The sequence below is a fragment of the Silurus aristotelis genome, assembly GCF_946808225.1.
Source record: "Silurus aristotelis genome assembly, chromosome: 13".
Taxonomy (NCBI): Eukaryota; Metazoa; Chordata; class Actinopteri; order Siluriformes; family Siluridae; genus Silurus; species Silurus aristotelis.
In genome coordinates, this window is record NC_139586.1 from 22,682,449 (window position 1) to 22,709,580 (window position 27,132).

At 39.9% G+C, this 27,132-nt stretch overlaps 1 protein-coding gene and 1 long non-coding RNA gene across 3 annotated transcripts in view; both read left to right on the top strand.

The window, feature by feature from the left end:
* The window catches only part of armc9 (armadillo repeat containing 9), a 43,662-nt gene extending 27,688 nt beyond the window's left edge, over positions 1–15,974 (top strand). For both annotated transcript variants that reach the window (XM_083559166.1, XM_083559167.1), the window contains 3 exons: positions 2,441–2,501; positions 8,935–9,080; positions 15,414–15,974. In XM_083559166.1, the coding sequence (XP_083415292.1) occupies positions 2,441–2,501; positions 8,935–9,080; positions 15,414–15,436 (230 nt within the window). In that variant the 3' untranslated portion in view covers positions 15,437–15,974. The remainder of the gene's footprint in view (positions 1–2,440; positions 2,502–8,934; positions 9,081–15,413) is intronic.
* A 1,245-nt stretch (positions 15,975–17,219) lies between these two features.
* On the top strand, positions 17,220–18,434 carry LOC310736130. The gene is made up of 2 exons (XR_014536468.1): positions 17,220–17,998; positions 18,061–18,434. It is a non-coding gene; the product is annotated as an uncharacterized lncRNA (long non-coding RNA).
* The last annotated feature ends 8,698 nt before the right edge of the window (positions 18,435–27,132 follow it).

The following is a 27,132-nucleotide window of genomic DNA, read 5'->3' on the forward strand; positions in this document are numbered from 1 at the left end:
ACAGAACATCTTTTTGTGTGGTTTTTTTTTGTGTTTAATATTTTTTTTAACTACAAAAGGGCAAGGGCAAGTACAGAAAGCAAGTGAATTTATATACAGTACATGCTTTATCTGGAATTAGTGCCAGAGTTTCCTACTACTATAAAAGGATAGATAAAATTACTCAACACCTTCTGACCAATCAGAATCCAGAATCTGTAAGCACTGTGGTATAATTATAAACTATAACCACAGCAATGAGACTGGCAAATTACAACACAACGACTCGTATAGAAAAGTATAGAGAGAGTGTGTGAATGTGAGAGGGTGTGTGTACTGTGGTAAACCAGCTGGAGATGAAGTCGGTTTGTTGTTTTTTTTTTTTTTTTTGTGTGAGATCAAGTTTAATTTCCTCCTGCTCTCAGTTTCCTGTCCAGATGGGCTTTGGGATTGCAGTGATGTGCTTTCATGTCTGTGAGTGACCTGAACTGAACTGATTCCCCAACATGGAATTTGCATGTTTGAGACCTTTATTATTATATTATTTAAGACTCATAGCTCAACATGTAGAAGTGAAACTAAATAAAAAAACACTATAAATGTGATTTTTTAGGTTTTCTTGCTTTAAGATGAAGATTTTCCAAGTTTTCATGTCAATATATGGTTCTGAAAGAGGGGTTTCGGCTCTAATGGTGTTTGCGATTTCCAAATTGCTGCTACAGTGGTAGAAGCTACAATTCACCACTATTAAGATTTAAGATTTTATTCGTCACAAACATAGTTATATACAGAATACAACTTGCAGTGCAATGTAAATGTAAATATTAAAGTAATGATGGGTGGATAGACGGACAGACAGATGGAAAGATCGATGGCTGGATGAATGGATGGATTGCTGGATGGATGGATTTTAATGAAAGTGAATGAACTGCTAGAAAAGTGGTAGCTCAGTTGTTAATGCTCTGAGTTACTGATCGAAAGGTCGGGGGGTCAACTCCCAGTATCTCCAAGCTGACACTCTTGGGCCCCTAAGCAAGGCCCTTAACCCTGTATCCTGGCTGACCCTGCACTCTGACCCCAGCTTCCTAACATCGTTGGGATATGGGAAGAAAGAATCTCAATGTGTTGTAAAGTACATATTACAGAAAAGCCCCTTAACCCCTCTCAATTTAATTACTATGAGCTAGAATTTGACACTTACTGTCTGGTTCAAATTTTATGTTCATATTGGACAAAGCCTTAGCCTTCTAGCAAGGTAAATTCAATTTATATATATATTTTTTTTTATTGTGTTCAAGTTCACTGGTACTCTATAAGCCAGGTGCCTCTCTATATACATTCTTTGGCCAGACAGCTATAAGCTTTTTGCTATGTGTACACTACTGTATTGACAAACATATTGGGACATCTGACTTTTCCAGCAATATGTGCTTCCTCCCCAAACTGTTACCACAATGTTTAAGGCACACAATTCTATAGGATGTCTTTGAATATGGTCGAATTACATTTTCCCTTCATTTGAACTAGGAGACCCAAACCATCATGACAATGTTCCTGATCACAATACCAGCTGGTTTACATAAGTTGGAGTGGAAGATCTTGAGTGACCTGATATAGCGCTCTGACTTCAACCCTATTTAACACATTCTGGATGAATTGGAACACTGCACCTCAGGTCTCCTCACCTATATTAGTACCTGACTTTACTAAAGCCTTTGGGGCTGAATAAGCACAAATCTATACAAGCACACTCCACAAGTTGTAGAGAAACATCTTCTCAGAATAGTGGGGTTTATTATAACGGCACACAGAAGAAGAATAGAATGGGGACTAAAGATGGAATGGGATGTTCAAAAAGCACATACTGTATGCATCTTATGGTCAGGTATCCACAGACTTTTGTTCATATAGTGTATCTGAGCTTTCCTAAAACCTTGCTCCCTATAAATGAGGATTTCCTGTGTTAATTTATATATATATATATTTAAACCAGTGCTTGATGCTTAATCCTGAATATTGGATCAGTGCCATTACTATGAATTACTCAAGTCTTTTTCATTCTGGTATGTAGATATTTTTGGCAGTTCTAAGAGTCGGCTTATGTTAAATTACTCCTTATTCACTTCGGAGTGCATTATGGTTCGGCCAGGTCCTCAACCTCTTCATTGTCGTCATCTTCTTTGCCTCCTTTTTCCTTGATGGGTTTAGCCTCTAAACTTCTTTGCTAATAATTAAAGACTTTACACTCCTGCAGCAAAGCAAGAAATGGCTGTGTGTACGTGAGTGCGCACATGCCTGATAAGGTTTTTGATAAGCCATATTCGGGTGTTTTACAACACAGTGGAATTCATTAATGATATTATATACTGTGTTGAAATACTCTGATTATCTTGATGGAATACGGGAACGCGACACTTTCCATTTTAATTGTGATATTTGTTCCCCCCCCCCCCCCCCCCAGATTCCGTTTGTCGCTCATCTCAGGGATCAGTAGGATCAGACATGAACGCTCATTCACACAGGTGACACACACACACACACACACACACACACACACACACACACACACACACACACACACACACACACACAAACACACACACACTCTTGTAATGCTTTTATTGGGATCTCAATCTTATAATGATGATGATGATGATTGCAGACAATATTTATAGTAAGTATTCCTTTTCTCCAGCTCCTCAACCTTATCTAAAACAAGGAATAGTAAAGATGAAAGTAAACATTCCTCCGAAGCGAATTTAATTTCCAACAGGTAGTTCTCTGTGCCTCTACTCAGGCAATTGAGATAATTGAGCTCAGAAAACAATATGATGGTGCTATAGTTCAAGCATTTAGTTTATTATCTTTACCCAAATTAATTTGAACATAAGACAACTTTGGGGCATGTTCATAGTTAGATAGATATATAGATATATCTATCTATTAACAGCCAAACTTTGACATGCTAAGGATGATGCCTACAGAGGGGAGGACAAAGCCTATAGTATAAGCAGGCCAGGAACCTACTGACAAAGGTCAGAATAGCCAGAAGAAGCTACTCTGAAAAGCTGAAAAGTGGTTTTTTTTGCTTACGATCTTGCATCAGTGTGGAAAGGCCTGCAAGATATCACAAACTACAGGAGACCACCCCTCCTCACTGAAGCAAACAAAGACTTGGCTGATGACCACAACACCTTCTACTGCAGGTTTGAGAACAATATCTTCAAACCCTTTATCCACCCCAGCCCATTGTCTGCCCCCATCACACCTCTGGGAACCCCTCTAACAACTCCTCCCAGCACTCAAGTCACACTCACGATTTGTGAAGAGGATGTGAATCGGCTCTTCCAGAGACAGAAGACCAGAAAAGCCCCCAGCCCAGGCGGTGTCTCCCCCTCCTGTCTCAAAGCATGTGCTGACCAACTGACTCCTATCTTCACCCATATCTTTAACGGATCACTGGAGCTGTGTAAAGTCCCCTCCTGCATTTAACTCTCCACCATCATCCCGGTCCCCAAGAAACCCTGCATCACTGGACTTGAGGCCTGTCGCTCTGACATCTGTCTTCATGAAGACCTATGAGCAGCTGGTATTGGCCCACCTAACAGATGTAACAGAACAGCTGCTGGATCCCCTACAGTTTGCCTACCGAGCAAACAGATCGGTGGATGGCGCAGTCAACATGGGCCTCACTACATTCTGCAACACATTGACTGTTTAGAGACATATGCCCGGATTCTGATTGTTAACTTCAATTAGGTTTTAATACAATAATTCTAGAAATTCTCCACTACAAACTCCTGCCATCTGTCAGTGGATCACCAGCTTCCTGACAGGCAGGAAACAGGTGACACTGCGCGGGGTTACCTCCAGTTTCCAGACAGTCAGCACTGGCGCTCCTCAGGGGTGTGTCCTCTCCCCACTGCTATTCTCCCTCTATCCTAACAACTGCACATCAAGTGACCCAACTGTTAAACTCCTCAAATTTGCAGATGATACTACGCTCATTGGACTCCTCCAATATCCGACAGTCCTGTGTTATCCGTGGAGAACTTCGGAAACTACCATTTTGGTAGGCGCGGTGCGGCAGTAGCTCGCAGCGGCCTCTCCGGATCCAAAAATGGTGCTTTCACCATATTTAGCACGACCCTTCACAATACATGGACACCAGAGTCAGCTGTGTTCATGTGTACGACCACCAGACACTGCTACGGTACAGGCATCATGCAACCAACAATCTGCATGATGATCTTATCAACAACCTTCGCGACCTCGGCTTGCTGCGACCTCGGCCACAAAGACTAGGCCCCCAGACCTCGGTGTTACCTGATGCCGGTGGCCGGGAGAGGAGACGTTGAAAGCACTGTTCGAGGAAGCGGAAGCGCGGCAAGCGGGGGGTGTCCGTGCTAGGCTAAATGCTAACCCTAGCCAGCCGGCTATCCCGTCCATTTTTCTTTCCAACGTCTGCTCCCTGGATAATAAACTGGACTACATCCGACTCCAGCGAACCACACGGCGAGAGTTTAGAGACTGTTGCGTCTTTGTTTTCACGGAGACGTTGCTCAGCGACAGAGTTCCGGAAGCCGCCATCCAGCTAGACGGACTAACCGTGTTTCGAGCCGACAGAAACGCAGCTCTGTGCGGTAAGACTCGCGGTGGTGGCGTGTGTGTTTATATCAACACGGAATGGTATAAGAACTCTGTGCTCGTTTTAATGCTACCGCTCATCGCTAGTGGAGTTTGTGACTGTTAGATGCAGACCTTTTTATTTACCACGGGAATTCACAACTATATTCATCGTCGGAGTGTACATTCCTCCCAGTGCTAATGCTAAGGAGGCACTGTGTGAACTCTACGGCGCTACCGCGACCTGCAGAATGCTCACCCCGACGGATTGTTTATTATCGCTGGAGATTTCAACCATGCGAATCTCAAGACTGTGCTTCCTAAACTCCATCAGCATGTGGACTTTGCAACAAGAGGAGCGAACACGCTGGATCTTGTTTACACAAACATCCCCGGCGCGTATCGTGCGGAGCCCCGCCCCCATCTCGGATTCTCAGACCACTGCTCTGTTATGTTAATTCCAGCATACAGACCGCTCATCAGACGCTCTAAACCGGTTCTGAAACAGGTGAAAACCTGGCCAGAAGGAGCCACTTCTGCTCTTCAGGACTGTTTTGAGTGCACTGACTGGGACATGTTTAGAGAGGCTGCAACCAACAGCGATTCCATCAACTTGGAGGAGTACACATCATCGGTGACCAGCTACATCAACAAATGCGTTGATGATGTGACCATCTCCAAGACCATCACTACACGCTCCAACCAGAAACTGTGGATGACTGCAAATGTGCGTGCGCTGCTGAAACAAAGAGACTCTGCCTTCAGATCAGGGGACAAAGTGGCAAGAAGGAAGACCATCCCTCCTCCCACTGACCAGGTGCTCTGTCTAACCACAGCCTAAGTGAGGAAAACTCTATGCAGAGTTAACCCACGGAAGTCTGCTGGACCAGACAACATTCCTGGCAGAGTGCTCAGGGAATGTGCAGAACAGCTAGCAGATGTCCTCACTGACATCTTCAACATCTCCCTGAGCAGCAACGTTGTTCCCACGTGCCTCAAGACAACGACCATTGTTCCCGTGCCGAAGAAGTCTTCTGTCTCCTGCCTCAATGACTATCGTCCCGTCGCACTCACACCCATCGTGATGAAGTGCTTCGAGAGGCTCGTCATGAGGCACATTAAGACACAGCCTCCACCCTCCCTGGACCCCATGCAGTTTGCGTATCGTACAAACCATTCCACGGACGATGCTATCTCCACAACCCTCCATCTGGCCCTCACCCACCTGGATAACAAGGACTCGTATGTACGAATGCTGTTCATTGACTTCAGCTCAGCATTCAACACAATCATTCCTCAGCACCTGATCGAGAAGTGGAACTTTCTGGGCCTGAACACCTCCCTCTGTAACTGGATCCTGGACTTCCTGACTGGGAGACCTCAGTCAGTTAGGATCGAGAACAGCATCACCAGCACCACCACGACACTGAGCACTGGGGCCCCCCAGGGCTGTGTGCTCAGCCCACTGCTGTTCACTCTGCTGACTCACGACTGTGTAGCAATGCACAGCTCGAACCACATCATCAAGTTCGCTGATGACACGACCGTGGTGGGTCTAATCAGCAAGAACGACGAGTCAGAAAGAGATGGTTGTGGACTTCAGGAGAGCACAGAGAGACCAATCTCCACTGATTATTGATGGATCCTCAGTGGAGATCGTCAAGAGCACCAAATTCCTTGGTGTTCATCTGGCAGACAACCTCACCTGGTCACTCAACACCAGCCCAATCACCAAGAAAGCCCAGCAGCGTCTCTACTTTCTGAGAAGGCTGAGGAAAACCCACCTCCCTCCCCCCATCCTGTCCATGTTCTACAGAGGGACCATTGAGAGCATCCTGAGCAGCTGCATCACTGCCTGGTTTGGGAACTGCACCGTCTCGGACCGCAAGTCCCTACAGAGGAAAGTGAGGACAGCTGAGAAGATCATCGGAATCTCTCTCCCCTCTATCATGGACATTTACCCTTTATCAAGGCAGAAAAAAATCATTGGTGCTCCCCTGCCCACTCTCCAGGATCTTTCCTGCATCTTTTCCATCTAGAAATAGGGAAATAATAAGCTTAAAGTTGCACTCCATGGTCAAAGGTGCTCAGTGTATACACTTGATGGTACGTTAATTGGCAACCGGATGTTTAAATCAGTGCTGCCGATATATAAATCTCACTTCCTGCTCATGAGACACACACACACACACACACACACACACACACACACACACCTTTAACTTCAAACGAGGCACTAAGTTTCATTTCTTGTGTTTTCTTTATTGAGTAACTACGAGCAGCTTAATCAGTTTATGGTGGCATTGCATAATTACCTCATTGACAAACTTTTTTCTGTTATCAGTTTTGCACACATACACACCTGCTACCTGAGATCTCATTACTGTAGCTGATCTCTCGAAATAACTGTAAATATAACAGTCACTTTAAGCTATTAAACTGTGGTCTCTCTCTCTCTCTCTCTCTTTCTTTCTCTCTCGCTCTCTCTCTCGCTCTCTTTCACTCACACACACACACACACACACACACACACACACACACACACACACACACACACACACACACACACACACACACTGGACATTGACTCAGCATTTTATGCGGCGTGTCTGTGACTTGCCTTTCAAAAAGCCTTGGAACAAAGAGCCTATTGATCTCTACCCGGCTCACTCACTCTGTCACTATGTCTTTAGCCTCTGTGCTGTTGACAGGCAGACCGAGAGGTTTCAAATTAACACTACTGTCTTAGGAATCAGGATACGTAAAGTCTACTGGTAGAATCGCATCACATATAGATCTTAATGATCGGTTATATAAAGCGATGGATCACTGGAATGTCTGTGTTACAAAACTACAAATCTTTGTGGGTGACTTCACTTCTTAATAAAATAAGGCATGGCCACCACTTATTAACCCGAAGCAGCCGGATAATAAAGTGCAGGATTGTATTAATAAAGCGTGGTCATTATGTTGTGCCTTGAACCATTGTGTTTAAAGTAACCACCAGGTGATTTGGCGGCAAAAAGCTGGCATTCGTCTGAAGTTTGCACGCATGGTACATTCTTACTAGAATATATTATTTATATCATTATTTATAAAGGATAAGCATTTTATTTAAGGAACATCTCCATTCTAATTTACAGACAAAATAGTGCAATAGATTTGACTGTTTAGTATTTTAGTATAAAATCATGCAGATATTCTTTATTTTTACTTCAAAAATTAGGACAAACCTTAAAAATAAATATTTGCATAACTGTCACAGTGAACTGGCATGTCATGGCGTGATGGCCAAGTGGCAAGGCGTCGGTCTTGTAAACCGAGGTTGCTTTTTTCTTAGCTGGGGCTGAATAAATGGGACACCCGATGTATTACAAATATAGATTACAATCTTGTACACATTGAATACAATCACGTATATTTAAGCATGTAGGTTAGGATTCGGCACTCTCACCGCCGCAGCCCGGGTTCGATCCCCGGTCAGGGAACCAAACCCAGCCATTATGGTTGCACAAGCCAGTGCACTGGGGACAGTGCCGGTCCCAAGTCCGGATAAATGGGGAGGGTTGCGTTAGGAAGGGCATGCAGCGTAAAAACGTGCCAAATCGAACATGCGGATCACGAATTCGGATGATCCGCTGTGGCGACCCCTAATAGGAGAAGCCGAAAGAAAGTTTTTACAGTAACTTAGTGTCTACATTTGAACTAAAATGATCCTCACCTTTTAGTGATTATTGTAAAACCCTGTACATATACACACATCGCAGTTTGATCTCCAGAGTGTATTTATTTATTTTTATTTTATATATTAAGTAGTGGCGTAAACAGCTACCTCTTTAATGATCAGCATTTGTATTATTAGAAAAGGAACTCGGTCCATGTTTAAAGCTGTATGTGGGAAAACTTCTAATGCATTAAATATGAGACAAAATTAAAAAAAAAATACAAATACTATGAGTAATTGCAAACGATCTATTTATACTGAGAATCCTTTCTATTAAGTAAGTGATACAAGTTATTTACAGGCTTCAGGTTGCATGACTATGGTAGAGCATGTTGGTTTTTGAATATCAAAATATTATGCAAATGGAATTACTGGTAAAACATCTGGATGTGTTCAGGAACGTTGAAACATGGAAATTCCCTCAGCTGTATCACAAAATAATTAAGAAATATATATTACTCTAGGCTTGTTGTGTTCAAGTTACACTTAATCAACAAACATTGTAATATGTATAATTGATATCATGTTGAATAGAAAACTTGATCATTTTCTAAGTGAATCTGATCTGCTGCTACAGTCTCATTTCTCTTTGACTCTTCCCACAGTGATGTCACTGTCCAGACCACAACTCCGCGCTCGGCTGGTGATGACACAGGAGGTGGGGTCCTGCCCAAAGTCCGCCCACTCGGCCCACATTTCTCCCCCAAAGAGCCACAACAGCGTGTCAGCAAACCAAACAGTGCTACACACAGTGAGACGGCACTCACAACACGCACATCACACAGTGAGACGGCACTCACAACAAGCACATCACAAATCGAGACAGCACTCACAACACAACAAGCACATCATGCAGCGAGACGACACTCACAACACAACAAGCACATCACACAGCGATACGGCACAACACAAGCACATCACAAATCGAGACGGCACTCACAACACAACACGCACATCACACAGCGAGAGGGCACTCACGACTCAACATGCACATCACAAATCGAGACGGCACACACAACACAACACGCACATCACACAGCGAGAGGGCACTCACAACACAACACGCACATCACACAGCGAGAGGGCACTCACAACACAACACGCACATCACACAGCGAGAGGGCACTCACAACACAACACGCACATCACACAGCGAGACGGCACTCACAACACAACAAGCACAACACAAATCGAGACGGCACTCACAACACAACAAGCACATCACACAACGAGACAACACTACACACAGAGAGAACAAACACATCCCGAATTAAGTAAAAACCACAAACATTACTAAAACACACATGCCATAGTGAGACAGGACACACAAAATAGCACACATCTTGCTGTGAGACAAGACACATAAAACACACACTCCACAGTGAGAAAAAACTAACAAAGTAACACACACAGTGAGACAAAGCTACACAAGACACACATGACACATTGAGACACAATAACAAAAGGCATACACAACACAGAGACATAAAATTACACACAAGACGCATAACAGTGAAACAAAACTACACACAAGATTCACAAAACACATTGAGACAAGATTACACACAACACGTCATAACTTAGCGCATAAAATAGTGAATTAAAACTACACACAAGATACACGTAACACATTAAGACAAAACTGCACACAAGACGTAACATAGCAACGTATAACACATTGAGACAGAACTACACAAGTCACTTAACACATTAAGACAAAACTAAACAAGACATGCAACACAGTGAGACAACACTGCACACAAACACACATCCTGCAGCGAGTCAACACACACAAATTACACAGTGAGAATACACTACACCCTAATTGCCAGAATGTATGAGGATAATGTTGCTAAGGCTAATAGGAGCCTCCAGTTTAGCATTGTGTGCCAAATGTGTTCACCTGAAGCCTGATGATTTTTTTTAGATATGCTAGTCTATTAACAAAAAACTGGGTTAATGGAAGAACGATATGTTGAAATGGTGGCTGGTCGAGTCTCTTATTAGTACGTTTCTGGGCATTCACAAAAGCGAGCAACCTGAGCTGAGATGGAAAAGCGTGTGTTTTAAATATCACGCTGGAGGCATTGTTAAAAAATTATCAGTAGACTGTACTTCCTTGTTGGGTTAAAGATTTGCATTCCTGGCTGCATTAATTTTGTGGTTGTACTTGGTGATGTTCACAGAGCTTTGGGTTTCAGAGCTCAAGCTTGAGTTACATGGTGTGAAGGAATACAGCTTTACTTGCTGTTTCCTCCTGCCAAATTAACCAAACTATTGTCAACAAGCATTGACATTTAAAAAAAATAAAACATTAGCACTGCTTGTAGAAGCATAAATAGCACACTGGAGCAACTTAGATTTTATTATTATTATTATTTTTTTTTACAAAAAAAGAGACATTTATATTTGCCCTTTCAGTGCAGAGCTAATCATATGTAAGGCTTACATAAACCTCATCCCTGACCATTTTTAAGGCTGATATGTCGTCCCTGACTCATTTCTTTTCACATCTTTTTATGGAAACTGACACTCAATCACGCATTTTACATCCGAGTGGCCTAAAGAGGGGAAATTATAGCCTGCTGCTGCAATTAGTAGGTTTTTTTTTTAGCTCCGGGTTTCACAAGTTATCCGAGATTCAAGAATTGGGTCATACGCACGCACTTCTTTTGTACAAAAGAACAAACTGTTCCCATGGTACACACTCTCCGCCATACATCCGGTCCTTGAAAACAAGGACACTGTTTGAAATGGTGTTTAATATTGTACAGCATTGGAACAGTATGGAATACTATAATTTATATAATTATAGTATTCCATACTGTTCCAATGCTGTATAATATGGAATACTATAATTATATAATTAATAACGGAATTACAGACGGAGATACGTTACGACGACGACATCGTAAGTCAAAAATATCGAAGTCGAAGACGGTGCTATGACTGTGACAGCCCATCTTGCTTTATGCTGATTTGTAATTTTTTATTTTCCTGCTTTAAACTGATGGCTTTCCTCTACTTTTTTCACTACAAGAGGAGACATACTTGGGCGCTTGGAAGACATTGCTTTTATCACAATAATTGCAGTTTTAACCCGTTTGAAACAGAAAGAAATACACACTGAGGCAAATTTACTCTGTCGACCGCTAGCAAGAGTGCGGCATCTCATTCCAGCTGCACATCCAACATGTCGCACACCGTGTGCTGCTGCCTGTGCCTGTTCCCGAAATTTTTTATATTTTTACAATTTTGTCGTATCGCTAACGTCATCGTAAGATCGAAAAAGCGTAAGTCGAACCATCGTAACTCCAGGACCATCTGTATATAGGATTTGTGGTTAGAAGAAGAATAGAATAGCCTTTATTTGTCAAATATACATTACAGCACAGTTAAATTCTTTCTTCGCATATCCCAGCTTGCTTAGAAGCTGTGGTCAGAGCACAGGGTCGGCCACGATACACCACCCCTGGAGCACAGAGGGTTCAGGGCCTTGCTCTAGGGCCCAAGAGTGGCAGCTTGGCGTTACTGGGCTTTGAAACCCAGACCTTCCGATCAAAAACCCAACACTGAGCTACCACTCCCCTGTAAATATATACAGTAAATGTAGTCTTCATTTAATTAAAAAAATCGAAAGTTTGGAGACACCTAGTTCCTTTTGTTTCTATGCAACAAGCTTGGTCATTTAACAGTACAAAGATTAACTGTGACCAAACTATTCTATAAATGTACAGATCCAACCTTATTTTTACTAAAAATATCCTACCTTAGCATGAATAACAGCTTCTCCAAACAATCAGCTGAAAAATTGCCATGCCTCTTGCCAAAGGTGGTCACAATCTTCACTAGTTGGAGATTTCTTTTTGACCTTGCGATCCATTTCATCCCAGAGCAGTTCAATAGGATTTTCCAGTCATCGGATCTGAATCCAGTACAATATCTTTGGATTGTGGTTGAATCGCATGATGTTTTTACCTCAACGTGGAGCAGAATCCCAAAGGAATGAGTTTCATATCTGGTGGATATTCTCCATCATGCCATGGAGAATGGAAGCTGGCTCTACCCAGTATTATTATTATTGTGGGTAGGAAGTGGTAGCAAACTGGTCAGTCATTGGATTTCTCATTGAAAGGGTGTGAGTTCAAATCCATACACCACCAAGCTGCTTCTGAACCATCAAAAAACCCTTAAAAACACTCCACTGCTTGTATATACAGTACAACTGTAACTTGCTGTGGATATGGGCGTCTTCCTAATGCTATAAATGTGGTTTTCATAATAAAGTGATTTGTGAGTAAAGTAGTATAAAAGTCTTTTAAATATATATATATTCAACTTTAAAGCTTAATACTGTGGATAAGTCGATGTTGTATGGATTAGAGACAGTGGCATTGAGTAAAAGACAGGAGATGGAGCTGAAGATGTTGAGGTTTTTGTTGGGAGTGACGACGATGGACAGGATTAGAAATGAGTTTATTAGAGGTACAGCGCATGTAGGACGTTTTGGAGACATGGTGAGGGAGGCGAGATTGAGATGGTTTGGACATGTGCAGAGGAGGGACATGGGGTATAATAGGTAGGAGAATGCTGAGGATAGAGCCACCAGGAAGAAGGAAAAGAGAAAGGCCAAGGAGGAGGTTTATGGATGTGGTGAGGGAAGACATGCAGGTAGTCGGGGTGACAGAGGCAGATGTGGAGGACAGGGGGGGATGAAGATGGATGATCCGCTGTGGCGACCCCTAATGGAAGAAGAAGAAGACTGTGGATAAGTCAAAGTTAATAATATCAATCAGTCTGATCAACATATGAATTTTTTTATAGACCAACAGATGTATTTCTGCCACTTTTTCTTTTTTTTTTTTACTGTTTAATCCTACAATGCATGATATGATTAATTTATAATAGTAAAAGCTTGTAGTGATCAAACAGTAGATCATGGGCCACTGAACAGCCCCCGTGTACATCTCCTCCAGCTCCTGGATGGACTTTCCAAGATAAAAACGATCTTGATGAGATCAGTTAAAAAGCACAGCTCTGCTTTCCGGCTCCATCACTTAATGTCTTACCGGAAAGAGTGTGTGTGTGTTTGTGTGTGTTTGTGTGTGTTTGTGTGTGTTTGTGTGTGTTTGTGTGTGTTTGTGTGTGTTTGTGTGTGTCTGTGTGTGTCTGTGCGTATGTGCGTATGCTCCATTGAAAGGTTATGAACAATGCCACTGTTTGCAAAAGATGCAAATCTGATATGCATCAGTAATGTCATTTCCTGCATTAAACTATACAAGCACATAACAGTTCTATTTACACAGACACTTTATTAATCTCATCCATCCAGCATATGTGGTTTATAGTTATCTAGTAATATATGTGTGGTTTATCAGTGCTCAATCTGCTCATGATTAAAAATAGAAGATAATTGTTTCTCTCCATGTGTTGTCAGTATTGTTTGAAGCTGTAACAGGTCATTAGGCTCTGTGAACATACTTTTTTATTTATTTACTTACTTACTTACTGTAGCAGCTTCACATCAAAGCACCTTTTAAACTTAAAACTCTGCCCTGAAACGTGAATTATATTCATAATGAAATGTTTGTGGTGGTATTAGTTCTGGCTATTTTGCTATCTGGTCAAACTGAGGTGAGATACTATAGGTCTGATAGCAGACACATAGGTCCTGCAGAGGTCAGATGGGGGTCTGATAATCTACAGGCCACATAGGATTCATTACGATGCAAATCGTAATGAGGTGAGGCAAAGGTACTCTCAGAATCAAGTCAGAATGTTAATCTACAGGTTTCTTAAGGGTAAAATGGGTCATCTAGAGGTCACGTGGGGTCACATAGGGGGCCTTATAAGTCATCTAGAGGTCTCATAGGGGTCAGATATGTCATGTTAAGGTCAAACGGGGGTCTGGTAAGACACCACAAAGGGGTTAGACAGAGGTCACAAAATAAGGCCAAAAAGTTTATCTACATGTCACACAAGGGTCAGATAGGTCATCTAGAGGTCACATGGGGTCACATAGACGTCAGATGGGGTTGGATAGGTCATATAGGGGGTCACATAGGGACCAGGTAGTTTATCGAAATGCCTTATAGGGGGGTCAGACAGAGGTCACAAAACTGTTCAAAAAGTTAATCTACAGGTCACATAGGGGTCAGGTAGGTCATCTAGAGCAGCGGTCCCCAACCTTTTTTGCGCCACGGTCCGGTTTAATGTCAGACAATATTTTCACGGCCCGGCCTTAAAGGTGTGGCGGATAAATACAACAAAATAAAAAGATACGACCGGCATAAAAACTGGTATTTTCTAAATATAATAATAAACGTGAATCCACTGTGTTATTTATTTTTTGTTTATTTTGCTAGCTTGGGGGTTTTAATTTAGCGGTAATGTATTTTGTGTTAGCAGCCCCTTTAAGAAGGTAGCGGATGGAGGTAAGACATGTGACCGCGGCATCTCGACATGCATCAAGAGTGAGTCATAGACAGATGTTTAGGAGAGAATCCGGTAATTTTCCAAAATAAAACATCGTTCAGAATCAGATAATAAATAAAACGGAAATAATGTAAGTTATGTATTCTCTCTTCCAGGGGTTGGGGAGCACTGATCTAGAGGTCACATAGGGTTCAGATAGGTCATCTGCAGGCCACATGGAGGTCAGATTTTATCTTTTTAGTTTATATGGGGGTCAAATAGGTCATCCAGAGGTCAGTTAGAACTCATGTAAAAACTAGTTAAAAAAAAAAAAAAACATGGAGCTCATAGATCAATGTCTGTGTCAGGTTTTATCTGAATGTGTGATTTTAAATGGGTTTATTCATCTGCTGCCACTGCTTTTATACTGTAGCTTGCAAGATGAAAACATAGAAATGACACAAAAAGTGTGTTCTGCTCAGTCACATGGAAAACTGATCTCTATTTACTATTTGTCTATGCTACTTACATTCACACATTAAATTATACTTACACAATTCATTTAAATTAATTTGATTTAGACCTAAAGTGTTATTATACATGGAAATTCAACACGTGTGAGATACCAGCCGGTTGTAAGTCCCCCTGTCCTCTCTGTCCTCATCTTCAGGTGCGCAGTCGAACAGAAAGTGAAGAGAAACTCTGCTGATGGACAGGCGGCTTCCTGTAACATCATTCCTCCATCTGATCAGGCCAAGATGGAGGAGTACGCGAGGAAACAAAGCTCCTGATTGTGGTCAGCGTGCGTTTTCAGGCAGCCCGAGCCACTGTGTAACCTTACACCACAATAACACCTTTATCATCAGCACCACAGATCCTACCCCCTCACCTTCACTCTGCTGAGCTTTCCACATCACTTTAAACAAAATAAATCTTTGGAACTTGACATAGAACTTTATAAACCAATTTCGTTGGGATCCAGGGCTGTTCTGCTTCTGTCTGACTTCTCTTTGTAGTTTGGCTCATGGTCGATTTTCTTTATTTGTTTTTTTTTTGCATATGCTGTACAATTTTAGGCAGGTTACGTTAAAAAGAGAAACGTTACTCACTGTAGTTAATCACATTATGCTGTTGGACACACAAATATTTGCTGGTGTTTGCGTTTTAGTCAAACTGGTAAGAATAAAATGAACTACTCATACCAATCTTATGCGCAGGTGTCCACAAACTTGCGCATAAGATTGGTACTGTATATGCTTTTTCAACATCCCATTCCACATTTATTCCTACATGCTGTTCTAATAATTTCCACTCTTCTGGGAAGATGTTTCACTAGATTTTGGAGTGTACTTGTGGAGATTCTTTCAGACACAAGGGTGTCAGTAAAGTCAATAAGGTCGAGGTCAGAGCTCTATAGCAGACCACTAAAGATCTTACACTCCAACCCCCTTATCTACATGAAGCTGGTTTTGTGCACAGGGGCATTGTCGTGCTGGAGAAGTTTTGGATTGCTTAGTTCAAGTTCAGGCATGTGGGGAAGAACCACATATGGCTGAAAATGTCAGGTGTCCAAATTCTTTTGTGACTTTTTTTTTTTTTTTACCATGTTATTCAGAAGATTAGTGACTTTTTTTTTAACATAATCGCACATTTTAATTGCAAAGCAATTCATCGCTAATTATACATTAAACCCACATTTATAAACAATCATTATATCATCACAGCCGTGTGTGCTGAAACGCTTCCGGGCAAAAATGTGTTTTAGAGCTTTGTGCATTGTGTACAGATATCTTTAATGTACCAAACCGGCTTATCCTGATTCTCTCATTTAGTTTCAGCTCACGCACTCGTCTGAAACGATCCTGATGAGAGGTTACTCCATGTTCCCTATTATTTCAGTGAAAGACTTTATCATTTTTTCTGAGCAGGCTCAGCGTGATTTCCTTAAGTCAAGAAATATTTAAATATTTTCTTGCCCATTTCTCAATCAGTCAAACATGTTTTAGTCATATACACACACACACCGAAACTCCAAAAGAGCTGGAGAGGACAAAAACGATGTCTAAATGGTGAGCACCTTCCTTATTTGACAGGGTGCCATGACTTTTAAGTGAACAGCTTTCGTATAGATTTGTTCTTTTTAAGACGAGGTTGAGTTTCACAAAATGATAATTGCATTTGTGAGTAATTTAAATAAATGAAGCAGCTGTCAAAAAAGTGATTCCAGACAAATGAACACAGATCCTAGCTGTTCAATAGCATTTATAAAACGGCTGTAACTCATCAACATGTACACGATTGGAAGCCAAAAATGTTTACAGTAGTGATGTCATTTACACAAAGAAGAGAAATAAGGTTTGTTTGGGTTGAAAGCGTGCACTGGTATTTCGACAGCATCACTAATCATGTGAATGATCTTGTTTGGCATTAAAATGACGAGTTCTTTTGTCTTTGTTCTCAAATACTTTTTAAAGGTACATGTTTTTGCACGTCATCCTTTTGTGGTATATTTTAAGAATGATTTAGGAAATGCTCTAAAGCAACTGAGAAAACGGTATGGACACGAGACAGAAAAAGAAAATGTACACCAGTTAGATTATTGTTTTTCTTTATCAAAATAATATGCGTATACAGATTTTGTCTTCTATCTTAAAGGAAGTTGACTGAATGCTCATGTTTGTCATTAAGGGGTGCACAAACTTTTACACTGGACTGTAATACACTTTGCGCAACATACACCAGATGCTACGTCTAAAAGCCCTCGGGTGCCCGAGGTCGCTTCACTCACACTATCAGTGAAAACACACACACACACACACACACACACACACACACACACACACACACACACACACAGCAGGAGAGATGTTGTCATTATATAACAGCTCGTTTGGATGTACATTTGATGTGACCTTGTAGTGCACACTAGGGAGGAATGTCACCTCAAAATGAAACAAATCCATAACTTTTATATTTATATTTCAAACTGTTTTACTGCAGAGTCACACAATCACATTTACTTGATTTGTTTGTGGGATTTTTTACCACAATACCCATCTAATCCCCCCCCCAAATACTACCACCACCACCACCAATGATGTGTGTGTTTTGTCAAAATGTACAGCTGCAGCTGAACAGCACAATCAGCTCAACCATGTTCTGCACTGTTCATGCTGGAAAAGACATTTTACAAATATGGTGGGAAAAAATTTAATATAATAATGATATAACACATACTATACCAGATTATTAACAGTTTCTACAAAGCTACATCTTCACCAAAACGATGCACAAGGGAGAGAGAGAGAGAGAGAGAGAGAGCGAGAGAGAGAGAGAGAGAGAGAGACTGACTGAGGGAGAACGTTTCAGATTTGTAGCATCTTGCCAACTCCTGAAGAACAACCAAGACACAACCAACCAATAAGAACCTCAAAATCCATTACATGTAGATACTGTTTCAACTGTAAGTTCAGGATTTTGCAGATGACTTCTGTTTTTTTTCTTTTCTTTTTTTTTTTAATATATTTCATATTTTGTTTTATTAGTTCTAATTTTATTGCTGTACATAAGCTAGTTGTTTTATATGTTTTTAAGATGTTCCAAATCATTTTTTTGTGTGTTTTTCTTAATGCTTTGACAATACAAAATGTTTTTTTCTGTCATGCCAATAAGGAAATCTGAACTGAATTGAGACAAAGAGAGTTTAAGGAAGAGAGAGAGAGATTGTGAGACAGAGTGAAAGAGAAAGACAGCTGATTCACAGTCACCTGCGAGTTGCCTCATTCCTGTTTCCTTACATTGTCCTCTATCTGACACACACACATACACACCACAGATGTGGAGGAAGGCACTGTTATCAGAACCAAAACAAACGGCGAGAAAAGAAAAAATGAAATGGAGATGGACTTCATCACAACCACACTACCACAAAGATTAAGAGCAAACTCTCTACCTCTCTCTTTTTTCTCCCTTCATTTTTAACATCTTTCTTTTTCCTCATCCTGATCTAAATTCATCTTTTCATCTTTCACTATTTTCTGCACACAACGGCGAAGTTCCCCGAGTTTTACGAACACAAAAATATAAGCGTTCACCTTCCAGTTCACCCCTAATCCTCCAAACACACACACAGTCCAAGAAGAACATTCATTGTGATCAGTTGGTCAGTGTGATGGTGTGTTTAGTGTGATGAACCAGACTTCTCTAAATTGAGTTTAATTGAGTCTTAATGGGGTCCAGATGAAGTCCAATGTAAGTGAAAGTGGGACAGAATCAATATCAATATCAGGTTTTTTTGGAGGTAAAGTCTTTACTGTAGCTTCATTAATCTGATATACAAAAACATGACTTAGGACCAGACTGGAGTCCTAAACACTCACTCTTAAATAATGTCATGCACACATTTCTATTTTACAATTTTAAAACCCCCCTCACAAGAGATCAGACGTGTCTTCGTTATTCACTGTAGTATAAATATGAGACACTGATGGCAAAAAAGTGATAAAGGAAATCAAAACCAACTGCAGCTACATTTAAAAGTGACACTTTCACAGTGTTACTAGATGAATGAGGCATATTAAAACACAGCGCTGCACTGATGCCATATGGGAGACGAGGTGAGCGTATCTGGAATCAGCTCAGGTTCCTCACTACAGGATGTTGACCCAGTGATGTTGGCATATGGAGATTAGGAATAGTAATAAAAGGCAAGTATGCAAAGAATTACGACACCTGCTTTTGTTTTAATTCAATACTATGTACAGTATCTTACAAAAGTGAGTACACCCCTCACATTTCAGCAACCATTTTATTAGATCTTCTCAAAGGGACAATACTATAGAAATGATATATTTTAGAGTAGTCAATGTGCAGCTTGTATAGCAGTGTAGATTTACTGTCTGTAAAATAACCCAACATACAGCCATTATTGTCAAAATAGCTGGCAACAAAAGTAAGTACACCCTAAGTGATAACAGCTGTATGTCGTGTATCCGTGCAAAGCAGCATGTCGGGTTCCGCTCATAACAGGCCTCGCAAGGGTCGATCAAAGAAGTTGAGTCCTCGTGCTGTGCATCAGGTGCAGAATCTGGCTTAAAAAAAAACAAAAAAACAGATGCATGAGTGCTGCAGCATTGCTTTAGAGGTTGCAGAAGCAGAAGGTCCACTTGTCAGTGCTCAAACAGTTTGTTAAAGACAACCTGTCCAGTGATCTGATAAGACTAAGATTAACTTGTTTGGCTCAGATATTGTCCAGCACATGTGGCAACGCCCTGGTCAGGAATACCAAGAAAATTTTGTTTTGCCTACAGTCAAGCATGGTGGTGGTAGCATCATGTTCTAGGGCTGCATGAGTGCTGCTTGTAATGGGGAGCTGCGGTTCATTGAGGAAAACATGGATTCCAACATGTACTGTGACCTTCTGAAGCAGAACATGATGCCCTCCATTCAGAAACTGGGCCGAACGTCAGTTTTCCATAATAACAACCCCAAAGTACCACAGTACCAAGATGAAAACTGCCTAGCTGAGGGTGAAGGTTGCTGTTGTCTTCAGACCTGAACCCTATTGTGCACCTGTAGGCATCCTGGTTGGCGGAGAAGCGCCATGCGTCTAACACCCAGCAGCTCCATGATGTCATTATAGAGCAGTGGGAGAGGATTCCAGCAACAACCTGTACAACTCTGGTGAATTTCATGCCCAGGCGGATAAAAGCAGTGCTGGATAACGATGGTGCTCACGCAAAATATTGACACTTTGAACATAGTTTTGACATGTGAGGAGTACTCACTTTTGTTGCCAGCTATTTTGACAATAATGGCTGTATGTTGTTATTTTCAGAGAACAGAAAATCTGTACTGCTATACAAGCTGCACATTTACTACTTTAAAATATATCCAAGTTTCATTTTTACAGTATTGTCCCTTGACATACTAAAATGATTGCTCAAATGTGAGGGTTGTGGATTTTTCTTATCTTTTGTGAGATACAATATATGTTTTTTTTTTGTTTTGTTTTTTTAAATGTACATAGTTGTGTTCGTTTTCTGCTCTGCGCGTCATTCACCAAAGCAGGAAGTAGATAAGAGCGTTTTTTTTTTTTTGTTGGTTTATTTTGGCTTTGGAGCAATTGAAAAGTGTGCAGAGTTGGAATTCATCCTGTGGTGTTTCCTGAGATGTCTCTGACTGACGCAAACACACACACACACACACACACACACACACACACACACACACACACACACATACACTTGTGCGCAAACACACACTTTTTTCCTTGTTAATGGCTCATTTTGACATCAAAGATAAAAAGACTGGGCTTTGTAGCAAGTTTAGCAAGTTTTAATACTTCTTACTTTGAAAGGAAGTGCAGCTAATGTATCCCTGTAGATATTTTCGCATCTGTATTCAACAAAAGTCACAGTATAAATATTAAAGGTGGTTGGGCTGAATTTGTGATTTGATATTTTTATGTAAAAGTTGTCCAGGAGTAAGAAGTAGATGCCGAACTCGCAAACATCCCAAACCATCTAGAGACGTACCAGTGCCAATCGGATCCCGCTACATGTGTGGAGTTTTGACATTGGACCTCCTGGAGTGTTTAAAGGCTCTGACATGGAGAAGCTGATGCTGGATCTGTGATGATCACAAATGTTGAGCTCAGTAGCTCCTAGTTTTATAACCATAAAGACTGTATAAGGCTGTAAAAAGAACATTACTTATAATCTTATACTCCAGTACTCATGTTAGTTCTCACTCTCCAGTGTTCTGTATTGTTGAAAGATTTATGATCAAACTCTTGATGTCACCCAAATGAGGATGGGTTCCCCTTTTGAGTCTGGTTCCTCTCAAGGTTTTTTCCTCATAACATCTAAGGGTGTTTTTTCTTGCCACAGGATAAGCAGGGATAAATACACAACATTCACCTTGACTGTTGATTTCTGTAAAGCTGCTTTGAGACAATGTCTGTTGTGAAAAGCGCAATAGAAATAAACTTGACTTGACTTGACTTTTGTACAGTTCAGCCACAGTGAGAGAAATATAACATCTCAAACAGAAGCATCTGCTGTTCTGGTGTACTTATGAGCGATGTAATGGTTTTTACTACTCGACAGAAGTTTGTGGACACCAGATCATAAGATTGATTTTGCTTTTATTGTTCAGATGCTTTCTGAACATCCTATTCCACATTCAGTCCCGTTTGCTATCAGAATAAACTTCACTCTTCTGGGTAGATGTTCCACTAGATTTTGAAGTGTGCTTGTGGAGATTGGTGAAAGGTGTTAGTAAAGTCAGGTACTGATGTAGGTGAGATGAGGAGGCCTGGGGAGCAGTCAGGGTTGAGATCAGGGTTCTATAGCAGGCTACTCAAGATCTTTCACTCCAAACCATGTAAAGCATATCTACATGGGCAGTGTGCACAGGATCATTGTTATGCTGGAACAGGTTTGGGTCTCCTATTTCAAGTGAAGGAAAAAGTCATGCTAATTCTATTTATAGACATCCTATACAATTGTGTGTCTCAAAAAGGGGGAAGCACACCGGGTGTCCCAATTCTTATTCTGTACCAACATTGTATATCTGCTTCAAATGGACATTTAGTGCAACCCAGATTTGGATGGGTTCCCTCTTGAGTCTGGTTCCTCTCAAGGTTTCTTCCTTATGCCATCTCAATTCAAATGAATTGAATTGAATTGAATTATATCCATATAGTATAGATAAAGTCCCGCCACCAAGAATATCATAACCATCGATTCATTCAGACATGACAAGTGTTTCTATAAATATGTGAAAAACCTGAAATAATGTTTTTTATACGTATCAGCGGTACCTAACAAGGAGAAATCTGAGTTAGCAAACATCGTACATCTTCAGCAGAAACAAAAGCAGGGATAAACACACATCATTCCCTTTAATTCTTAAATTCTGTAAAGCTGCTTTAAAACAACTTCCATTGTGAAAAGCGCGATAGAAATAAACTTGAAAAGACTGTGGATCCCTGAGAAGGATCAGATCTCATATTTACATCTAAAAATGTACATCTGAAAAGAGAAAATTGTGCTATCTTTGATAGCTTGAATTTGCACATATTTCCCTACGTGCTAAAATAAAATCTAATTCAAATACATTTGATCAGACGGTAGATCAGACAGTAGATTGATCAGACAGTAGATTTGTTATACATTTATAATTACAATAAATGTTGTTGAAAGCCAGAAAAACAAGTTAGTTCCTGTTTTCACTATAATTCTCTCCCTCCAACTCTTTCTGTTTTTCTCAATGCTACACAGACCAAAAAAAAAATCACTCACCATCTTTTGCTAGTGTGAAACCAACAATGTTAAAAATCATAAAGGATTTTACCTCTGACTGTTACAAAGCGCAGACACTGGAAACTCCTTCAAAAGTTACACCGTCTTAAAGAAAACCCCATTTCTGCCATTTTTGACGATTCATTGAGGCTCTTTAGCCCTGCTGTGTATTTGGAGGTGACCTGCAGTAACCCCTCATGTCCCTGAATTCAGTGCAGGAGGTTAAGTGAGGATTCGCAGCATGTCCTGTTGCTGTTTAAAAACCATCAAACCGTTAAAGATGTTTATATAACAGCTGTTTGTCCATCACCTCACACTCAGCTGGACTGGACCTAGAGGAAAAATGCGCACATACACGCAGAGCAAGCTGATTAATAATTAAAATAATCCATTCCACGTATCTGAATTTATTTTTAGATGCCGAGTGCTCCCACAAATAATTACATTTACTAAGTGATCAATTCAACATAGTTTGTTACAGACATGACTGATTTAACTGGAAACATATATACTGAAGAAACCATGAGTCAAGAATGCATTTCAACACGCTTCAAGGCCACCATCTTTGTTCTCCTGCCAAAGACGTTTTCAAATTCAAGCCTCATTGACAACCGCCCCGTCCCTCTCCTATTGAAGTGCTTCAGGAAGCTCGTCCTGAAGTATATAAAGACCCTGCAATTCCCCCTTAACCACTGCAGTTCGCATATCGCCCTAACCGCTCCACTGACGATGCTATTTCCACCACACTCCATTTGACCCGTCAGCTACCTGGATCAGAACACCTACGTTTAAATGCTGGTCATATACTTCACTTCAGCATTCAGTGCCATCATTCCTCAGCAGGTCCCTGCTGGGTTTTTAATGGATCACTCTGCAGCTGGAGCCTGGACTTTTTAGACTGAGAGTCCCCAGTTTGTCCGTTTTCCAGTTTCACTGCCACAAAATCCTGAAATAAAGAAAATGAACCTGTAAATATAATGGTATTGTATTGCTAGTATTATAATAATAATAATTATTATTTTTTAGAAGTAGAGGTATTTGCTACGACGGCATTTTAGTGCCATGTAAAAATTTTTAACATTTTACGGATTACTGCAAAATAAGAAAAGTTGCAATATGTGAATACATTTGTAATATTTTAAGAAAATAGTCAAACTTATAAGAATCAAATCGAAATATTTAAAAACTAAAGTCAAAATTACGAGAATAAAGTAGCAGCAGTACGAGAATAAAGTCCATATGCGACGTCAGGTTAAGCGTGACAGTGTCTTCTTCAGGGTTCATTTCTATGATCATCATCATCCTCATATTCTCTCGAGAAACAACTTATCTTCAAATATAAGGCAGATGTAAACATCTATATCCTTGGAGTCGCCATTTCAGACTGCACAAAAAAGCCAATTTCCTCAATGTCTGTCTCGTGTTTTTCTTTGGAATAAATTATGTTTCCTACATAACCGTTGCAGTGTCCATTTACTAATTATAACCCTGTGCTGATGCGATAAAAGACAAAGAATTTCTTTATTGCTAATCTTAACCTACAGTAGGATTTAACCGAATCCTCCAAATCCAACTTATGCAAAGCAGTGAAACGTTTCTGGTAATTCTGTGATTTTTATCAAAATATAACCACTTTAATCTGCTACGACTTTATTCTCAAAATATTTGTACTTCATTCTCATAATTTTGACTTTATTCTTGTAATTCTACGACTTAAATCCTATAATTTTGACTGTAATTGAAAAATATTTTGGCTTTATTCTCATAATTTTGACTTTTGAAATTTGCTCGCATTGCGACTTTATTTTTGCAATCTTTGATTTTTTTAAAGACATTTTTTAATGTGGCACTAAAACGCATCATAATTCGCTTTATATTTTTTCTATTTATATATATATATATATATATATATATATATATATATATATATATATATATATATATATATATATATATATATATAAAAAATTTTTTTTTTTTTTTTTCAAAAGCATCAAAAATATTGTAAAAAAAATTTATTTTTATTAACGGCCATAAGCACAAAGCAGCTTCAGACATACAAATTCCACATTAAAATACATTAGGAAACCTTTTCTTTTGTTAGCAAAATAAGAAAAGTAAAATTTTTTTAATTTACATTTATGTACAGAAAATTGTAAAATGTCACTGTGGACATACATGGAGCTTTTGTAGCTCTAAAACAATCAGTAGATGAATACTTTAATTTATTGACCATTAACCAGGAAATGTTATTGTGGGAAAAACCTTTAAACTTCTTTATCCAGGAACAAACTCTGTGATGTAATAAGAGAAATGAGCAGTGTGTGTTCACTGAACGAGCTCGGAAATCTTTTGCCCATCGATTAATAAACACTTAGATCAAAGTCCAACACTTAGACCTCATCCAACTTAGTTCTTTCTCGTATGCGTTTAACTATGGGATTTTGAGCTTTTAGCTACGCTCCGCAATACCTGTGGAATTTACTTCCTCCTGATACCTGCAACAGAAACTCTGTCTCTATTTTCAAATCTTGTTTAAAAACACATATTTTCAGACAGGCATATCATTGATGTTATATTCGTACATCTTTCTGGTTGTATAGTGTTTTGTTATTTTAAACTTGTTGTGTGTTTGTGATGTAAGTTGTCCTTGAGTGGCATTTAAGGGGCCTATAAATAAAATGTATTATTATTACTGAGAAAAGTACACAAATCATGTACTTGAGATAAGTCGGTAAACACGAGGTAAGATTTTATGCCAGTAAAAGTGCTCCCTTTAAACTTTAATTTGAGTAAAATACAAAAAAGTTGCCTTCAAATGTAGTTAAGTATTCATAGTCCATCCAGGTCCTATTACACACAATGATCTTTTCACAAGAGTCTTTGTTTAATCAACTCATTTTATGTGAAAAGTCTCTCTTAACACACTGATTTATTGATAAGATGATATTAATGTAAACACTGATTGGTATCTAATAAAATTATCTTAAGCCCAAAACCTTCTTTTCTAATACTTAAAAAAAATCATTTCAGTTATTCATGCAAATAAGGCCACGGGTGTAAACGCGTGTTCGACACCGATTGGCGTTTTTGACCAGTTAAGTTTTTATCCACTCATAAATAAAAAGGTTCTGTTTGGTCTGGCTGAAAAAAGTGCACACACACTGGCATTAGATGGAAAAAGGGGAAAATGCGAACGACAGGATGCACATGCAGCTACAGGAAATGGATGGATGAAGGAAAGGAAGACGGGATTTCGGAAAACAGCTGAAGTCTGAAGATTGAATAATTCCTGTTTTTCCTCTCGCTCTTCCAAACTGGAGACTTCCAACTTCAAAAACGAGGCCTTTCTATATGTTTACACCATTAGTGCTGTGTGTTAAGCCTTTTTTTATACCTATAGCTACAACCTGGATAAAAATCTCGCTCAGGAGTGTGTTGGATATTCATTAGCTGTTATGAGCCAAAATAGATTGAAACTCAAACAAATGGATTTAATAGCAGTTATAATACACAAGTAATAAAATAAATATAGTGGTCACGTGAGTTGTGATTCATTTGATTCATCTGAAACGTGTAATTTAATAAACCAAAGAATGGAATTTATTGCACACTTCTCATTTCCTGAGAATGTAAAGGGTTCAGAAAGCAGACAGGTTATAAAACTAAGATTTACAAATGTTGTGCTAAAGATACATTCAGTTTTAACAATAATGGCAACAACAAATCATGGAGGCAAATCTCAATTGAACAATTTAACATTTGAATTTACCTTTTTAAATAAAGTTTGTTTTCCCGAACTATATGATAAATTCTTGCATCAGCTAACATTCAGTATGTTTGCAAATCACCAGCTACTTCCTTCTCAACAGTAACAGTAATCTTGATCTGATTACTGGCTGTAAAATAGATTAAAATATTTTATTGCAATTTCATTTCTACCTGAAGTGCAAACAGCAACACACACACACACACACACACACACACACACACACACACACACACACACACACACACACACACACACACACATATATACAGTGAGGAAAATAAGTATTTGAACACCCTGCTATTTTGCAAGTT